The following is a 17,814-nucleotide window of genomic DNA, read 5'->3' as shown; positions in this document are numbered from 1 at the left end:
TCGTGGCGCAGTGGTTAACGAATCCAACTAGGAACCATGAGGTTTCAGGTTCCATCCCTGGCCTTGCTCCGTGATTAAGGATCCGGCGTTGTCGTGAGCTCTGGTGTAGGTTGCAGACGCGGCTCAGATCCAGCGTTGCTGTGGCCATGGTGTAGGCTGGCTGCTGTAGCTCCGATTCGACCCCTAGCCTGGGAACCTCCATATGCCGCGGGAGCTGCCCTAGCAAAGACAAAAAGACAAAGAAAATCAGAGTTAAGTGCACCCTGTTAAATCACACTTGGCCTGTATGTTTCAGGTGCCAAGTCTAACTGAAGGGCATGGCAGCCCAGGGCATCTGGCGCATGTCCGACAAGCCCTGTAGGAGGCGGTGGTAGTGGTCCTAATGCGTGGGCAGGTATTAAAAGGTCGATGTTGTCAATCAGGTGGGCTCTTATTGATAATTCAACTGGTAGTGTGTCCGCATACACCAGCCTTCAACCTGATTCTCCAAGCACGTGTTTCTGTGGTCCGGTCAGACCCGGAATGGTGCCTGCCATCTTTCTGTCTTGGAAATGCAGTGTACATTGAGTTCTAGACATTCTGTAGAAAAGACAGATGTTTAACTTTGTTCAGCCCGTGCTCTATAAACCCGTTTGGCCATGGAACCCTCCTCCAGTAGTATCTGCCCACTTGCTGCAGAACCGGTTTCTAGGGATACATTTGAGGAGAGGCCGGGCTGGTTCATTCTTTGCCAATGAGGAAGTCCTTCCCCAAAGAGAGAGGACCGGGTCTCGTTCAGCCAAGCTGGTCCCCGAACCAGGCAAAACCAGAACCGGGCTGCAGACGCCCAGCCCCGGCCCCAGTGTGGAACCTATTGGAAGCAGCTAGGGTTTTAAAAGCTTCTGGCAGCACACGTCTTTGGTGTAGATTCCACTGGCCTGTTTTTACAGTTGTGTTTTGGGGACAGTGATTAAGTATCTGCCTGCTCAGTGTCCAGACATGAGGCTGCCTCTCAAGGTCAGAACAAGATAAGGTCAAGTCATTTCTGAAGTTCATTTCATCTGGACTGCTCTGTTCCTTCTATTTTATCGTCCTGTCCCAGGAGATGAAGTGATGATTAGAGGGAAGATGGTTAGACGTCAGTCTGGTTTCATTTCAAAATCTATTTTACCATTTCCTAGGCTTTGATTTTCAAAATTCCATCTATTTATTGGTCTCTTTTGGACCATAAGGATAAAGTACATCTGTCGCCCACACAGGTCCAGCTATGGGTCCTCGAGCTAAGCAGTCATGAAGTTATAGTCCCAGTAAATTTAGCCAAGGACTAATTTCACTTTGGTTTGCCTATAAATCCACTCGACAGAATACACATGGTTGTCTTGTGGTTCATGCAAACACATGTAAAGAATTAAGAAGTCTTTGGTGACAAGACAAAAATTACTCATAAAAATTAATTGGTGTTTAATTGAGAATGTATGAGATGGGATATTTGCGGGGCCTGACTACAGCTCAGGCACGCACGGAGTTCCTCTTGGATGCCCATTGCCCGTGTCATGTCAGTGCTGCTCCATCCAGCTCAGGGCCGAGCACTGCCCTGCCTTTGGGAGGGAGGGAGGGCACCTGGAAAGCATAACCATTGCAGAACCCTGATGTTGCTGGGCTCTTCCTACCCTTTATTTCCACAATTTTAGCTTTAAAGAAACCAGTTCCCTCTTTTTCTGCAAGCACGGCCTCCATGAAGCCGCATGGCTGCTTGCACTTCACAGCGGGGGCAGCTGTGGGCTGGATTTGCCTTGAAGGTGAATTTTCTGGGAAGTTTGAATCAGTGCAGTTGAGAAGCAAAATAGAAATCCTTGAACATACCTCAGTTTCCCCATAAGCCTAAGGAAACAGCCTCATAAGAGAAAATGAGGGCGTTCCCGCTGTGGCACAGTGGGTTAAGGATCCAGCATTGCCGGAGGTACAGCTCAGATTCAATTCCTGGCCTGGGAACTTCCATATGCCATGGGTACAGCCCCTATCCCCCCAAAAAAAGGGGGGTGGGGGAGAGAAAATGAAAACACAATTGTTTTTTAAAGGTTTTTATTTAATAAGGCCTCATTGTTTCAATTAACTGACTTCTGAGATTTACCATTTTCCTTAGGCGAGTCAAAGAATGTTAGCCACAACCTGATGATGCTTTGTTAGTTTTATAAGTTGGATTGGTTCATATTAAAAGCCACATGTTTAAAATACAGAGCACAGAAAATTTCCATGACACGTAGTCGTGGTTCAAAAAAAGTAAGGATACCAAAAGAAACGGTCATTCCCAAAATACAGATTTCCTTTTAAGTGACAGTATTAGAGTAGTTGTTCCTAGCCAGCTTGGGAGCTGAGTGGTGCCATATGTGATTTTTCAACATGAACTACCACTGGCCTTTGCAGGAAGGACGTGCTGTCTTTGCCTGTGGATTTGTTAGTCCCTCATGTTGCAGTTGAGTTTGTTCTTGTGAAAATCAACACCATTCCCCTGTCTTGGAGAACAGAGCTTCTGAGCCTTTCCAGACGTGCACCCCAGCTCCAGCCTGCAGTTCTGAGCCTGGTGTCAGGTGTCAGGGTCACAAGGGCAGGAAACAGGGAGGGCCACAGCATGGAGGTAAACAATACAACTGTCTCACTGTGGATGAGCAATGAGATCCTGCTCTATAGCACAGGGAACTATATCTAATCACTTGTGATGGAAAATGATGGAGGATGATGTGAGAAAAATAATAAATATATACATATATAATATATATATACACACACACATACCTGGGTCATTTTGCTATATAGCAGAAATTGGCACAACATTGTAAATAAACTATAATTTTAAAAAATTTAATTAAAAAAACAAAACTGCCTGACACTGCCCAGTAGAAACCACCAATGGCCTTCAAAGACAGCTGCTGCCTAGGAGTTCCTGTTGTGGCACAGTGAAATCAAATCCGATGAGAATCCATGAGGATATGGGTTTGGTCCCTGGCCCCACTCAGTGGGTTAAGGATCCGGCATTGCCGTAAGCTGCGGTGTAAGCTCAGACATGGCTTGGATCCGGCGTTGCTCTGGTTGTGGTGTAGGCTGGTAGCTGCAGCTCCAATTCAACCCCTAGCCCTGGAATTTCCATATGCCGAAGGTGCAGCCCTAAAAAGACCAAAAAAAAAAAAAAAAAAAAAAAGACAGCCACTGCTCAGAAACAGCCTCGATGCCCCTGCTTTTAGTTGGTCTCCTGACCCCTTGTCTGTCCCCAGCCACACAGTGTCCAGGGCTGCAGGCAGATTCAGGCACTTCCCCCCATCCCTCCCGCCCCTGACCCCAGACTCAGACCAAGTCCATGGTTACATTTAACCTCACCTTGAAATGTAGAAAGTGAACAATTAAATACTGACGTTTTCTCTAAAACACCTTCTTGAATTTCAGTCCTGTACATCCTGCTGTGCCATAATATGAAACTTGGATTTCTGGCACTGTCACGTTTTTAGGCTGGAATGTTTGAAAAATCCTGAGGGGGAACAAAGACATTATGCAACTATATATATATATAATGTCGATTTCAAAATCCAGGACGGGATGATATAAGGAAATATGTCATCTAACAGAGCTTTAAATACTATAATCCTTTTTTCCTATGTGTTATAATCCTTTATGAATCAAAAGCAAAAACTCGACGTTCATGATGTGCATCAGCATTATCCTCTCTCTAATAAACTGATTTCAACCTAAATATGCTATCCAGAGCAAGCTGAATCTATGAGTGCCAAGCTATAAACCAATCTTTAAAGATTTTGAAGCAGTGCATGCTTCCACATGATGGAAACACCTAATTTCATCAGATTAGGTGTGGTCAGCATTTCCTTGTGTCTGTAGTTGGGATTTTTTTCTCTGTTTTTCCGACTACCAATCTCACAAGAGGAGCAGGCACCTGTACTCAGGTCAGTCCCTGGGCTGATTTGCAGCATTGAGCCCTCGCTAAGTGAATACATGGTTGGTTGAATGAATGAATGAACGAGTGAATAGGACCGTGTCTCCTAACCCCTTTCCAGTTTACTCCTAATTAATACAAGCTTATTTTCACACCCTGTTGTGGCCTCAAAATCTGCCAGCCAGTCTGAGCACTCCTACACATGAGCACTTCTTCATTCTTTTGATGGGGGGTTTACCACGCACTCTGGTTTGCAAGGTTTGCTTCTCAGCTGCCGTCGAGTGGCAGTTGCATAGCTCGAGAGATTGGCAGCCCCACCAGAGATTAGAGGAAGAACCAGGAGACCTCGTTACAGCATTTTTATAACCATAGTAAAAAGCTTGATGAAAGATGAAACTAAAAACATTGAGGAAAATGAAACGTTAAGATTGTCTGGATTTAATTGTCCCTGGTCTTTTTCATGTCTGGATACATGGGAGTTGCCTGTATCTTGAATATGATGCCAACTGCTTCACGGGTTGTTGGGAAATAAAATGAGGCCATATTTGCAAAGCACATGGTGTGTGATCGGCATTTACTAAATATTAATTCTCTTTCCCTTAATTTGAATCGAGTAAGACCTTAAGAACTATCACTGTTCCCAGCTATTGCAGCCTCTCCTCATCCTAACTGTGAGATTGGGGTTAACTGTTCTGTAGTAGGTATGATTACAGGTTTTAACCGTTCTATAGTAGGTATGATGGAGGCTGAAATTAATCAGGAATACAGAATGGGTCTGGAGATGGAGTTGATTTTCCAGTATGCTGTCGAGGGCCTGCCCACGAAATAAATGGCTTGCAGGTGTTCGAAGTGGACTGGGAAAAGGTCCAGGTGTGCTGAGGCAGACTTCTACCCAGTGGACTCTGCCTTGGCACACGGCATGTTCCTCACAGCTCCCTCTCCACCACGCCCTCGCTCTACTCGCACCTCCTAATAAAGACAAGCAGTATCTGGAGGACAGCGAAATGTCTTTTCTAGAAGGAGTCTCTGTACTCAGGAAGGCCGGGCCTCTGATGCAGCCTAGCATGGTCCACTTGGAACAGACCGGCTCTCTTCACCCTTACGTGCATGCGAATCATCAGAGATCTGAGCCATTGTAGTGGGTTTGGGAATGAGGGTTAGGAGTCTGCATTTCTATCCAGCTCCCGAATGGCGCTGATGCTGCTGGTCCAGAATCTCATTTTTCTGTAAAGTCCAGACGGGAACTCTTGCAGGGTCTGTGGGCCTTGCGGCATGTCACATCCACTCGGCTGTCACTGTAGCTCAGAGGCAGCCACAGACCCTGGGGAAGCGGGAGGGCACGACCACGATCCCAAAACTTCATTTACAGATTTGGAGTCTGACCTTGTGCAATTTCCCTATGTCACAAAACATTATTCTTGCGATTTTTTTCCCTAACCTTTAAACACACAAAAAAACCCACTTCTCTGCTCAGGGGCCGCAGGGAGATAGGTGACCTGCAGGGGGGTGTGCTGACCAATGTCACAGTGCCACAGCCCAGGAAGGCCAGCAGAAGTGTCCCTAAGTGCCCATCTAACCAAGGCGATTAATTGTCCTTTTTAGACATTGCATCGCCCTTTTCCATGGGTCATTTTCCCTGATAGTTGGTTCATATCTTTTTATGTCTAGATACTTACAACACAGCACAACCATGGGAAAAAAAATTATATATACATGTATGTGTAACTGGGTCCCCATGCTGTACAGTTGAAAAAAAAAGTGTGTTGGGGGAAATAACAATAAAAAATAAATTAAAAATAAGTAAATAAATAAAATTATAGTTGATTTGCAGTGTTATGTCAATTTCTGCTGTACAGCAAAGTGACCCAGTCATACATACATATGTTTGTGTGTGTGTATTCTTTTCTCTTATTATTTTTAATCTTGTTCTCTCTCAGGAGACTAGATATATTTCCCTGTGCTGTACAATAGGACCTCATTGCTTATTCATTCTAAATGTCATAGTTTGCATCTACCAACCCCCAACTCTGAGTCCATCCCTCTCCCTCTACCTCTGTTTCCTATCTTTTTATGGAAAATTAAAATACTCCAGGTGACAGACAGAAGACAGACCTCTCACTGGTTCCGGCCCACCAGGCTTTAGTCTTTCCAGCACCCCCAGCCTGGAACGCAACACCTTCGACATGGGAGACCCCAGGAAGCGTGTGCAGTAGAATTAAGTCAGTGGAACGAGCCTTTCACTGGGCTGTGGGGAGAGCAGCTCCTGGTGGGACAGGACTGATGCAGCGGGTGGGGGAGAACTCCTGAGATGGGCACGGGGAGCAGGTAGGACATGAGGCCTGCAAAGGGAACAGTAAATCCATGCACACGTTTGACAGAAACGGAGGATTTGTGTAGGAACGTGGCAGAAAAATCAAATCAGGCCCAAGCTAGAGGAAAGCAGACATGGCAGGTCTGAGGTTTGGGGAATGGTTTGCATCAGAATGGGTTTCGAGAGCTTTCACCTGGTACAGAGCATGAGAAAGACTCCTTGGCTCGCTGGGATGAAGAGACCCGTCAGAGGACCTCAGATTGTGTATTGCCTTGTTAGTTGTCAGTGAGTCTGTGTCATTATTGGGCATTGTTGCATAAATAATGTTTACTTTTATCTTTAAAAAATGTAAAAAGACTTCAGATCAGAAAAATGTAAGACACCATCTATTCTCGAGGTGAAGATCTGGACTGTGATTATGGAAAAAATAGAGAAGGGAAGTTCCCATCAGGGCTCAGCAATAACAAACCAGACTCGTATCCATGAGGACCCAGGACCCTGGCCTCGCTAAGGATCCAGCGTTGCTGTGGCTGTGGTGTAGGCCGGCAGCTGCAGCTCCGATTCAACCCCTAGCCTGGGAAGCTCCAGGTGCAGCCCTAAAAAGACAAAAAAAAAAAAAAAGAAAAAACAGAGAAGGGACTGGAGGATGGTTCTCAGTCTGAACATCCTCTAAGACTTTATGAAAACAAAGGAAACCGCAGAAACAGCCTAGAATCAAGAGTGCTGCCCTTTTCAGTGGCTTCAAAAGTGATATGCATAACATGAGGAGATGCTCAGTTGGCTAGACTTTTAAATGTTTTTAATTCCCAAAGTCATATCTGTTCTTTTCCAAGTATCTAGTACTTTCTTTTAATATAGCTTCTGGAGTTAATGTTCTACTAGCAAACTCGTTTGTTTTATTGACTTTATTTTCAGATTAAATATAAACAGATACCTATATTTTGCTATTTAAGTGCAGAAAAGGCTAGGCCTCAGTGCCATATTTTCAAAAGAGGGGACCAAATCCAAAGAATTTTATGGAGGGACAGACTCGGGGAAAATCCCTCTGTGCCGATTAAGACCCAGCTGGTCTGTTCTGTCCCTGAGACCGCAGGCCTTTTAGTTGTTGGTGGCACATTCCTTTGTATTTCTTTAAAATGAAATCACACTGTGATGGGGGAGGGGGTTAGCACAGTTTCACATTTTTTGGTTAAACATCCTGTTGAGAGGTTGAGGTGCTCGAGGAATAAAAGAAAGGATGTGAGGAGCCTACCTGGCAACAGTCCAGCTGCTGCCTCCAACACTGCAGTCCTGGACGATGGGACAGAGTGCTGAGGACCCAGCGTTGCCGTGAGCTGTGGCGTAGGTTGCAGATGCGGCTCAGATCTGGCATGGCTGTGGCTGTGGTGTGGGCTGGCGGCTACAGCTCCCATTCGCCCCCTAGCCTGGAAACCTCCATGTGCCGCAGGCGTGGCCTTAAAAAGACCAAAAAAAAAAAAAAAAAGTTCTCTAGATACCAGAGGTGGGGAAGGATGGACTCTGTTCCTGCCTGGCTGGCCAGGTTGGCAGAGCACTGCCGCCCAGGGTCTGCACCATGACCTCCAGTCTCCCTTGACACAGTAGGCATTTTGAGCATAATATCGATATTACTCTCATATTCCTCTTTAGATACAAATAAGCAATACAACTGTAATAGACATAAGAGGCATTTGTGATAAACTGCCTTTATGGACTCTTTGGATTTCTGTCCCTTTGGTGCTGTCAGCGACATGGTCTTCCCCAGTTTGATCGTGTCCTTTTCTCCCAGGTTGACACGCTGTTCCAAGTGTTCACAGAGGAAACCCATGTATCGTCTAGCCATTCATTTCCTGATCTGAGATGCAGAGCTTCTGGCACTAACACGGACACAGATCCTTTTTTATCAAACAAGCATCCTATTCCACAGCATCTCGCCTTTCACGTCCGCTTTCTCTTTTTTTTTTTTTTTGGTCTTTTTGCTATTTCTTGGGCCGCTCCTGGCGGCATATGGAGGTTCCCAGGCTAGGGGTCTAATCAGAGCTGTAGCCACTGGCCTACACCAGAGCCACAGCAACGCGGGATCCGAGCCGCGTCTGCAACCTACACCACAGCTCACGGCAACGCCGGATCCTTAACCCACTGAGCAAGGGCAGGGATCGAACCCGCAACCTCATGGTTCCTAGTTGGATTCGTTAACCACTGTGCCATGACGGGAACTCCCGCGTCCGCTTTCTGATGTTCAACCCTGTTTTCTTTCTCTCCCTCCTGCCCTGCCGTCCTCGTGGCACAGATGGTTCTGTGAAGGGAAGGAACTGCACAACAGTCCTGACATCCAGATCCAGGGGGACGGCGACCTGCACACGCTGCTCATAGCTGAGGCCTTCGAGGACGACACGGGCCGATACACCTGCCTGGCCACCAACCCCAGCGGCTCCGACGCCACATCTGCCGAGGTGTTCATTGAAGGTACGCAGGGTGTGGGGTGGGCAGGGGCCCGTGGCTCTGGTCCCACAGGGCTTCTCCGGCGCACAGGGCACAAACATGTTGTGGGTCTAACCTCAGTCATCCTGGATGCTTTATAAATAAATCTGACACTTGGGCACATGTCAGCGATATCTCATTTCAACATTTGTTCCTTTCCATTGAAAATACTTCAGCTACATTAACTTGAATGTACTTATGACATTCTAAGTATCCAACTTGTTTTTGGTTTCTCTGGTAGATAAAGAATGGGGATATTTTGAAGTACTGTATCTATCAACCAAAGTTGAACTTAAATGATTTAGGAAATAATTCATGGGAAGGTGGATTGAATATTTTTTAATGTTCTCATTTTAACTAAATTCTGGGATTTTTTCCTCTTTTGTTAAGACACTGCTATTCCTGCTAAATGTACCATGAACTTGCAATCACTCGGTGAAAAATTTCAAGAATCTATGTTGCATTAAAGGAGGGTAGGCAGAGTAGACTATTTCTATAGTTCTAACAATTCTTTTTTAAAAAAAATTATAGTAGTTGATTTGCAATGGTTTGTCAATTTATGCTGTACAGCAAAGTAACCCAGTCACACACATATATATGTATATTCTTTTTTTCACATTATCCTCCATCCCTTTCCATCACAAGTGATCAGATATAGTTCCTTGGGCTAAACAGCAGGATCTCATTGCTTATCCACTACAAATGCAATAGTTTGCATCTACTAACCCCAAACTCCCAGTCCATCCCACTCCCTCTCCCTCTTCTTCCCTCTTGGCAACCACAAGTCTGTTCTCCAAGTCCATGAGTTTCTTTCCTGTAGATAGGTTCATTTGGGCCATATATTAGATTCCAGATGTAAGTGATATCATATGGTATTTGTCTTTCTTCTTCTGACTTACTTCACTTAGTATGAGAGTCTCCAGTTCCATCCATGTTGCTGCAAATGGCATTATTTTGTTCTTTTTTATGGCTGAGTAGTATTCCATTATGTATATATACCACATCTTCTTAATCCATTCCTCTGTTGATGGATATTTAGGTTGTTTTCATGTCTTGGCTGTTATGAATAGTGCTGCAATGAACATAGGGGTGCGTGTATCTTTTTCAATGGCTACTTTGTCTGGATATATGCTCAGGAGTGGGATTGCTGGATCATAGGATAGTTCTATATTTAGTTTTCTGAGGAACCTCCATGCTGTTCTCCATAGTGGTTGTACCAATTTACATTCCCACCAGCAGTGCAGGAGGGTTCCCTTTTCTCCACACCCTCTCCAGCATTTGTTATTTGTAGACTTACTAATGATGGCCATTCTGACTGGTGTGAGGTGGTACATCATTGTAGTTTCGAGTTGCATTTCTCTAATAATTAGTGTTCTAACATTTCGGGGTTTTTTCTATACCCACAGCATGTGGAAATTCTTGGGCCAGGGATCAACCTGAACCATAGCAGCAACCTGAGCTGCAGCAGTGACAACACCAGATCCTTAACAACTGAGCCACAAAGAACTCCATAAATTTTTTTTTTTTCTTTTTAGGGCTGCACCCACAGCATATGAAAGTTCCCAGGCTAGAGGTCTAATCAGAGGTTCAGCTTTTGGCCTGCGCCATAGCCACAGCAACACAGGAATCTAGCCACATCTGCGACCTACACCACAGCTTGCTGTAATGCCGGATCCCTGACCCACTGAGCAAGGCCAGGGGTTCAACCTGAGTCCTCATGCACACTAGTCAGGTTTGTTAGCCACAATGGGAACTCCGATAATTCACTGAGAAGATTCAGCCTAGAGGGAATTAGAAAACTTGAAATCTAACTATGTAGTTTACGTCACTATTGCATTTGAATCAATACCAATAATTTGAGTTTCAAGTGTCTTACACACCACAGTGTTTTGTTGTCCCTAAAGCCATAAACTGGTGAGCCCCCTAGTAATGCTTGCATTTCAAAATAGTAGTTAGACTACGGAAAGAAAATTTAAATTCTTGAGCTCTCCACTACCTTAAACTTCATCTTTTTACTAATTTTTAACTGTTTAATAGCACTCGATTTCTTTGTTTTGTAAAGTGGAAGAAAACAAGATGTGAACCATTATTTATAGCCCCTATAAGAACTAACAAAAAAATTGGTTCTAGAAGTAACTGTTATTGAAAGTGTGTGCCTTTGCTTTTAACAAAAGGATTCCCTGCAGCGTTTGCGAAAGCCTCTGTGAGGTCCTCAGGGAACCTCGTCCTGCAAATAAGAGCAGACCTCTGGGACTGACAGTCACAACAGCTACGTGGCCTCCACACTCATGCAGACGCAGTCATTCAGGCCTCAGCATGAGCCTGTTCGGTGTTATCAGGGGCCCTGTGTATGCAGGTGAAGCCCGGCCGGAGAGGTTAGAGGATTTGCTCAAAGTCACCAGGACTTGAACCCAGGCCATCCTGCTCCAGGGCCTGTGTCCTTAGCCTCTGTGTCATACGTACTCCAAAGTGCTAAATGAACAGGAAGGAATGTTGGAAAGAAGAACATTTACTGCCTTAGCAGAAAGTTTAACTCATGGGTGGCCTATGGAGCAAACGCTATGAAGCATTTTCAGTACAATGAAGGAAAGTTAAACTTGAATTAAAAAAAAAAAAACTGTTTGCTAATGATAGTCGGATTTGTCTCCCAAAACCAAGTCCAGATAGAACCTCTTGAGGTGTTTCTCTTTTCATTTTACATCTTTTAAATTTTTTTAAATTTAATTTTTGTTTTTCTGTTGTGTTTTTAGGGCCGCACTCGAGGCATATGGAGGTTCCCAGGCTAGGAGCTGAATTGGAGCTGTAGCCACTAGCCTACACCACAGCCACAGCAATACAGGCTCTGAGCCGTGTCTGTGACCTACACTACAGCTCACAGCAACGCCAGATCCTCAACCCACTGAGTGAGGCCAGGGATCAAACCGGCCTCCTCATGGATGCTAGTCAGATTCGTTTCCACTAAGCCATGGCAGGAACTCCATGGATTGCTTCTCTACTGCAGATGTTAAATCACGTCAGGTTTATGTACTAGTCTCTTAATACCCACTCAAACACCTCTTTCCAAGGCCTCACTGTGTGCCAGGCAGTGTGGGTACAAATGCAATGGAGACAGCCTTGCTGTCAAGGATCTCCCAACATATGAGCAGAGATGGACAGATTTTTAAAAAATTGAAAGTAAGTGATATTTTAGGTGATATAAAGTTGCCGAAATCTCAGCTGCCTCTGCACATAGATGCCAAATAGAAACATGGAGACAGAGTTGGAGGAAATAGAAAAAGGAGCTTGAATGGCCAGGCAAAGAGGGGACACAGCAGGCTAGTGTCTCAAGGACTCTGCCCCCTTGGAGGGGTAGCAAGGAGTCTTCTAGTCTTGGAGGAACAGCGCATGGTCAGCTCGTGGACATTCTCTGATTGGTGGGTGGTGAGGTTATTGGGAGTCAGCATCATCAACCTTCTGGTTCCAACTGTCTGGGGTGTACGTGCTTGTGGGCAGCATCCAGTTGACTTCTCCCACCCAGTGGGGCTTCAGCACCTGCCAAACAGCTCCAAGGACGTGGCTCAGAATAGTATCTATAGTCTCTGAAGAAGAACTAACTAAAGGTCCTTGACTTTGTTGAATGGCTAAACTATTATTATCTTGTCTTGCTTGACTGTTTTCCTTTTTCTCTGGATTTTCTTACTTCTCTAATTAAATTGATTATTTGACTAAAGTTTTTCTAGAGACAAAAGGCAAGAGGAGGATGTGAGTGGGGGTCCATCCTGGGAAGGCCTCCCGGGGTCCTGCTCGGTGACAATAATAGAAGTATATAAAGTGTTATAAAGATACCAAAGAGGAGTTCCCCCGTCGTGGTGCAGTGGTTAACGAATCCAACTAGGAACCATGAGGTTGCGGGTTCGGTCCCTGCCCTTGCTCAGTGGGTTAACGATCCGGCGTTGCCGTGAGCTGTGGTGTACATTGCAGACGCAGCTCGGAGCCCGATTGCTATGGCTCTGCATAGGCCAGCAGCTACAGCTCTGATTCCACCCCTAGCCTGGGAACCTCCATATGCCGCGGGAGTGGCTCAAGAAAAGGCAAAAAGACAAAAAAAAAAAAAAAAAATACCAAAGAACTTAAGCTTAACTGCAAAATACAGAAGATATACTTACTTTCCTATAATAAGGGGAAATACTTCCCTGCCTCAGAAACCCGTTTCAGGGTCCAGCTCTGGAGGCCTTGAACATGTACAACATGATCTTTAATGTTATTTCCTGAGGGGGCTTCCCAGAGAGTGAACCACGTAACTAAAGCTTCAGATGCAGGGTGAGGCCAGGCAGGGCTCTCAGCATCTCCGCACCTTTATCCAAAGCCTACTTCATGGGAGCACCTACTCTTCTGGCCCCGCATCTCTCACCACCATGTCGTGTGTTTATTGGTCCCTGTCTGTGTCCCCAAAGAATGGGAGCCCCCCAAAGGCAGGGTCTATGTGTTCCTCACCACGGCACCCTCGTTACATGACAGGTGCGCACGCAGCTGGCTCAGCCCTCAGCCTTTCGCAGGATGCAGGAGGACAGGCAGTGCTGGCAGATGGAGCAGAAAATCAGTTGGAAATCACAAGAGCCAGGAAATAGCAATCTTTTAATTTACTGAGCAGAAACTCATAGGTCATCTAAGGTTGTTTGTTTGTTTGTTTGTTTTTTAAAAAGGAAAGGTGTGATGTAGGAAAATTAACCTAACACAGATGAACACAAATTTGAGAATGTTGGAAGGACAAGGTGGGTCTGTGCGGTGAGGGTCCAGGCCTAGGGTGTCCCTGCAGAAATAAATAGGAAGGACAGCAAACATCCCGCAGTTTCCTACGCAGGACATCCAGCATTGGTAAGAGCTGGAAAACCAAGGCGGAGAGCAGTCACAGGAAGGGGCACCAGACAGCCGTATGACAGAATTCAGGAAAGGTGGAAATTCCCAAAGTGTCAACAGGCAAATACAGCTAATTGCAAAGAGCACACACTGTGTGATTGCGCTGGAACAGATATGTACATAAATATACAGTCGCCAATCTGAGGTTTCACTTTCCATGGTTGCATTTACCAGTCAACTGCAGTGGGAAATAAGTGGAAAATTCCAGAAATAAATCATGGGTAGGTTTTGAATTTTTCACATTCTGAGCAATATGGTAGAATCTTTTGCCTGGCTCCGACCACCTGGGAGATAAGCATCCTTCTGTCCATGTGTCCTGTCAGGTGACTCCCAAGGTGTTTCTAGGCACCTGTTCAATGACCCTTATCTTATTAAAAACGGCCCCAAAGCCCAGGGCAGTGGTGCTGTGGATCGGATGTGCCAAAGAGAAACCACACGGTACTTCCTTTAAGTGAGAGGTGAAAGAAGGGAAAAATCTGTGTGCAAAGGTTGCCAAGATCCACGGCAACACAAACCTTCCACCTGTGAAGTTGGAAAGAAGGAAAAGGAAATTCCTATTAGTTTTGTCGCGCACCTCAAGCTCTAAAAATTACACCCACGATGCATAACCAGGGCTTAGTTAACAAAGAAGAGGCATTAGATTTGTACAATAAGATATTTTGAGAGGGAGAGACCACATTCACATAACTTTTTTATAATTGTTATAATCGTAATATAATTATGTGGTTATATTTGTTCTATTTTATTATGTTATTGTTAAACTCCTACTGTGCCTAATTAACAAATTAAACTTTATCTTAGGTTGTAGGTGTAAGAAGAATAGCATTTATAGGATTTGGTTCTGCCTGAGGTTTCAACCATACACTTGAGTCTAGCCCACACCTTCCTCTGATAATGAGGGACCACAGTATGTTTATTAATAAATTCAGTTTATCTGAAAAGTATAGGGCAGACTGTTAGCATGTGCAGAATGGGGTCAAGGAAAGTGCATACTGGTGTTCACTATTATATACACAATTCTGTGCTATTTGGTTACTTTCCTATAACATGTATTATTTTAAGAGATTTTAAATAGATAATTTAAATAACAAGTTAAATATGGCTCATAGAAGAGCATCAAGAATATACGTCTAACGATCACAGTTATCTTATTTTAGTCTTTTTTGGGGGTAGGGGGGATGCACCTACAGCATACAGAGGTCCCCAGGCTACAGGTCGAATTGTAGCTGAAGCTGCCAGCTGACACCACAGCCACAGCAACAGGGGATCTGAGCTACATCTGTGACTTACACCACAGCTCACGGCAACACCAGATCCTTAACTCACTGAGCGAGGCCAGGGATTGAACCCATGTCCTCATGGATATCAGTCGAGTTCTTAGCCCACTGAGCCTCTACAGGAACTCCCAAACCATCACAGTTATTTTAAATGTCACTTAAATCTCTTGTCACAAAATATATGAGCATTAATATATAAGGACAGTTTGCACTCAGACTAAAAATCCGACAAGGTGACCCTGAATTTTGAAATAGTAATAAAGCAAATAAATTTGGGAGGGCGTGATCCAAAATTAGAGACAATCATGTTCAAGAAGGAAGCCACGGTCAAGTTCCACTTTCTCAAAGAATCCAAAAGCATCTCCCAATTAATGAGCAATGAAGATATGGGTAATATGCACCATGGAGGTTTTATACACAGACACATATTTATTTCATCATTTATAAGCCCTTTAAAAGTATGGTTTAATGGCCAAAGTGATTAAAATGAAACTAACAATAAATGACATTACACACATATTGCTTTGAAAAAGGCTTTTCTTGGGTAGTTCTTTTTTTTTTTTTTTTTTTTTTTTTTGCTTTTTAAGCCCACACCCACAGCATATGGAAGTTCTAAGGCCAGGGATTGAATCAGAGCCACAGCTGTCAGCCTACACCACAGCTCAAGGCAACGCTGGATCTCTGACCCACTGAGTGAGACCAGGAATCAAACCTGCATCCATGGATACTAGTCAGATTCCTTTCCCTTGTGCCACAATGGGAACTCCCAGGTAGTTCTTTTTTTCAATGATTATCTGAAAAAACAAGTAAAATGATCTGAACCATTCTGTATTTCAGAATAAGACTTTGCATGTCATTGTTTGGAAATAATGAGCATTACCTTTGAGCATTACCTTTGAAGCAGTTTTAGATCCTACTTAACCTCTTTATTATTATTTTTAACTCAGGTGCCAGTTCATCTGATTCTGACAGTGAAAGTGTAGCTTTCAAGTCAAAACCTGGAGCCATGCCACAGTAAGTGCCTACAATTCCGTCAACTGTAAGCAAAGAATGTCAAACTGTGGACTGTGACAGTGTGTGACGCCACTTGTATTGGGCTCTGAAGGGAAAGGTCAGCTGATGTCAATCAAAGATCAATTATTTGAACCTGGACCCAGTTTTAACTTACGAATTCCAACATTGAAGCCTGCGTTTCATCATCGGTCTGCCAAAATCTAACCATCCACAGTGTTAGTTTCAAGACAATGAACTGTTATAAGTATAGGAAAAGAATGGTCACATTGAGGGAAAATTACTTAAATCATTACTAAAAACAGGAGATGACCAATTTATTCACGCAAATTAGAAAATATCTAATTAGGCCAGAAATAGGTGTACGTTTGGATAAAGTTTATTTCCAGTTAGATCTTGTCATGAAAGTCTTAAAATTTAGTTTTTCCTATACATATATGCATTTTTAGTAAAATGTTAGCCTTTTAATTATTTCGCATAAATAAAATAAAATCTACCAGAATTCTTTGGAAAATTCCATGAATGTTCAGATGGTGCCAATAAATGTCTTTGATTTGCTGGCATATACATAATAACAGTTGCATCCATCCAGAATCAAATAACCAATGAATATTAACGCTAGAGGGACTTGGGTAAGATCGTATGCTCTGACACCTCTGTGTTCAGATAAGGATCCCTGGTTTAGTGAAGTGAGCTTACTTGCTGGAGGTTACACAGCTTTAGATTTTAACTTAGTGAAACTGGCCTTGAAACTCTTCTTAACCTTTCTCCCCACCTCACTAGCTTTTATGGACCGAGAAGACAAAAATCTTAAGGTGCTATCAGCCTTACACATGTGAGAAACTAGAACAAAAAACAGCTGGTAGACTTAAAACAGACACCCAGACCTTCAGATTAAATACGGAGCCCAGACCCTAAATGTGTCAGCTATCTGCTTATTGCTAGAGCCTGGGCTTTTTCCAAGGCTTTTCTTTTCTCTTAGGAGTTTCAAGTTCAGTGTTTTGGGTTCTCAGGTAAGACCTGAGATACATGGTTACATGAGCTGCTCTTCTTTCATCTATGGGTTGACTTTGCCTGTGTCTGTCGGGTCATTCTGTGCATATACTGACAACTACTATTCTCACTGCGGTGGTGGGTCCCCGTTTGTGAAACACTGACAGTGGCAGCCAGTTGATTATCCATAGACACTGGGCTATTGTGTGGAAATGTTTCGAAGAGTATTTCCTGCCGAAAAAATTCTGACTGAGCACTTGATTCCTTATCTTTCAGAGCTCAGAAGAAAACAACTTCCGTTTCCTTGACGATAGGATCATCGTCTCCCAAGACAGGGGTGACCACCGCCGTGATTCAGCCACTGTCTGTCCCCGTTCAGCAGGTGTGTGTGCTTGACCACAGCCCAAAAGGAGTCAAGCTCATTAGCAGACTACTTGGGTCAAAGAATTTAGCTTTGCTTCTAACTAGCCCTCCCTTAAAATATTCTCTAAGTGGAAACACAACTGGGAGAAAAGAAAATGGTAGGTAAAGTTCTTCCTTTTAATGCACTAAACATAATCTTTAGTCAAAGACACAGCACCGATTAATGAACATTGCATTTCCTTTGGGAACCTGTCTTTCTAGCAGCCAATAGTCTGGGCTCTGTTTTAGCTGTTACTGTTTGATTTTCCCCCACATCTGTGCCCATTTCCATTTAGAAAATTCATTAGCTCATTGAAAACAAAGTAGAAGAAAAGTCCACATACTGACAAAAGCTTTCCCATCCTCAAAGAGCTAAGCAGATAATACAGGAAAAAATTCATTACATCCCTTCACCATGCATTTTCTTTTCTTTTTTTTAGTGGATTTTATTACATTTATAGTTGTACAGTGACCACTACAACCCAGTTTTATAGCATTTCCATCCCAGACCCCCATCACCACAAATT

At 43.9% G+C, this 17,814-nt stretch overlaps 1 protein-coding gene across 5 annotated transcripts in view; it reads left to right on the top strand.

Annotated features, from left to right (window-relative positions):
- PALLD (palladin, cytoskeletal associated protein) overlaps nucleotides 1-17,814 on the top strand; it is a 341,670-nt gene that overhangs the window by 133,713 nt on the left and 190,143 nt on the right. For all 5 annotated transcript variants that reach the window (XM_021073310.1, XM_021073309.1, XM_021073311.1 and 2 more), the window contains 3 exons: nucleotides 8,518-8,693; nucleotides 15,829-15,895; nucleotides 17,162-17,267. In XM_021073310.1, coding sequence (XP_020928969.1) covers nucleotides 8,518-8,693; nucleotides 15,829-15,895; nucleotides 17,162-17,267 — 349 coding nt within the window. The remainder of the gene's footprint in view (nucleotides 1-8,517; nucleotides 8,694-15,828; nucleotides 15,896-17,161; nucleotides 17,268-17,814) is intronic.

This window comes from Sus scrofa, chromosome 14 (genome assembly GCF_000003025.6).
Source record: "Sus scrofa isolate TJ Tabasco breed Duroc chromosome 14, Sscrofa11.1, whole genome shotgun sequence".
NCBI lineage: Eukaryota > Metazoa > Chordata > Mammalia > Artiodactyla > Suidae > Sus > Sus scrofa.
This window is presented reverse-complemented; position numbering and strand designations above follow the sequence as displayed.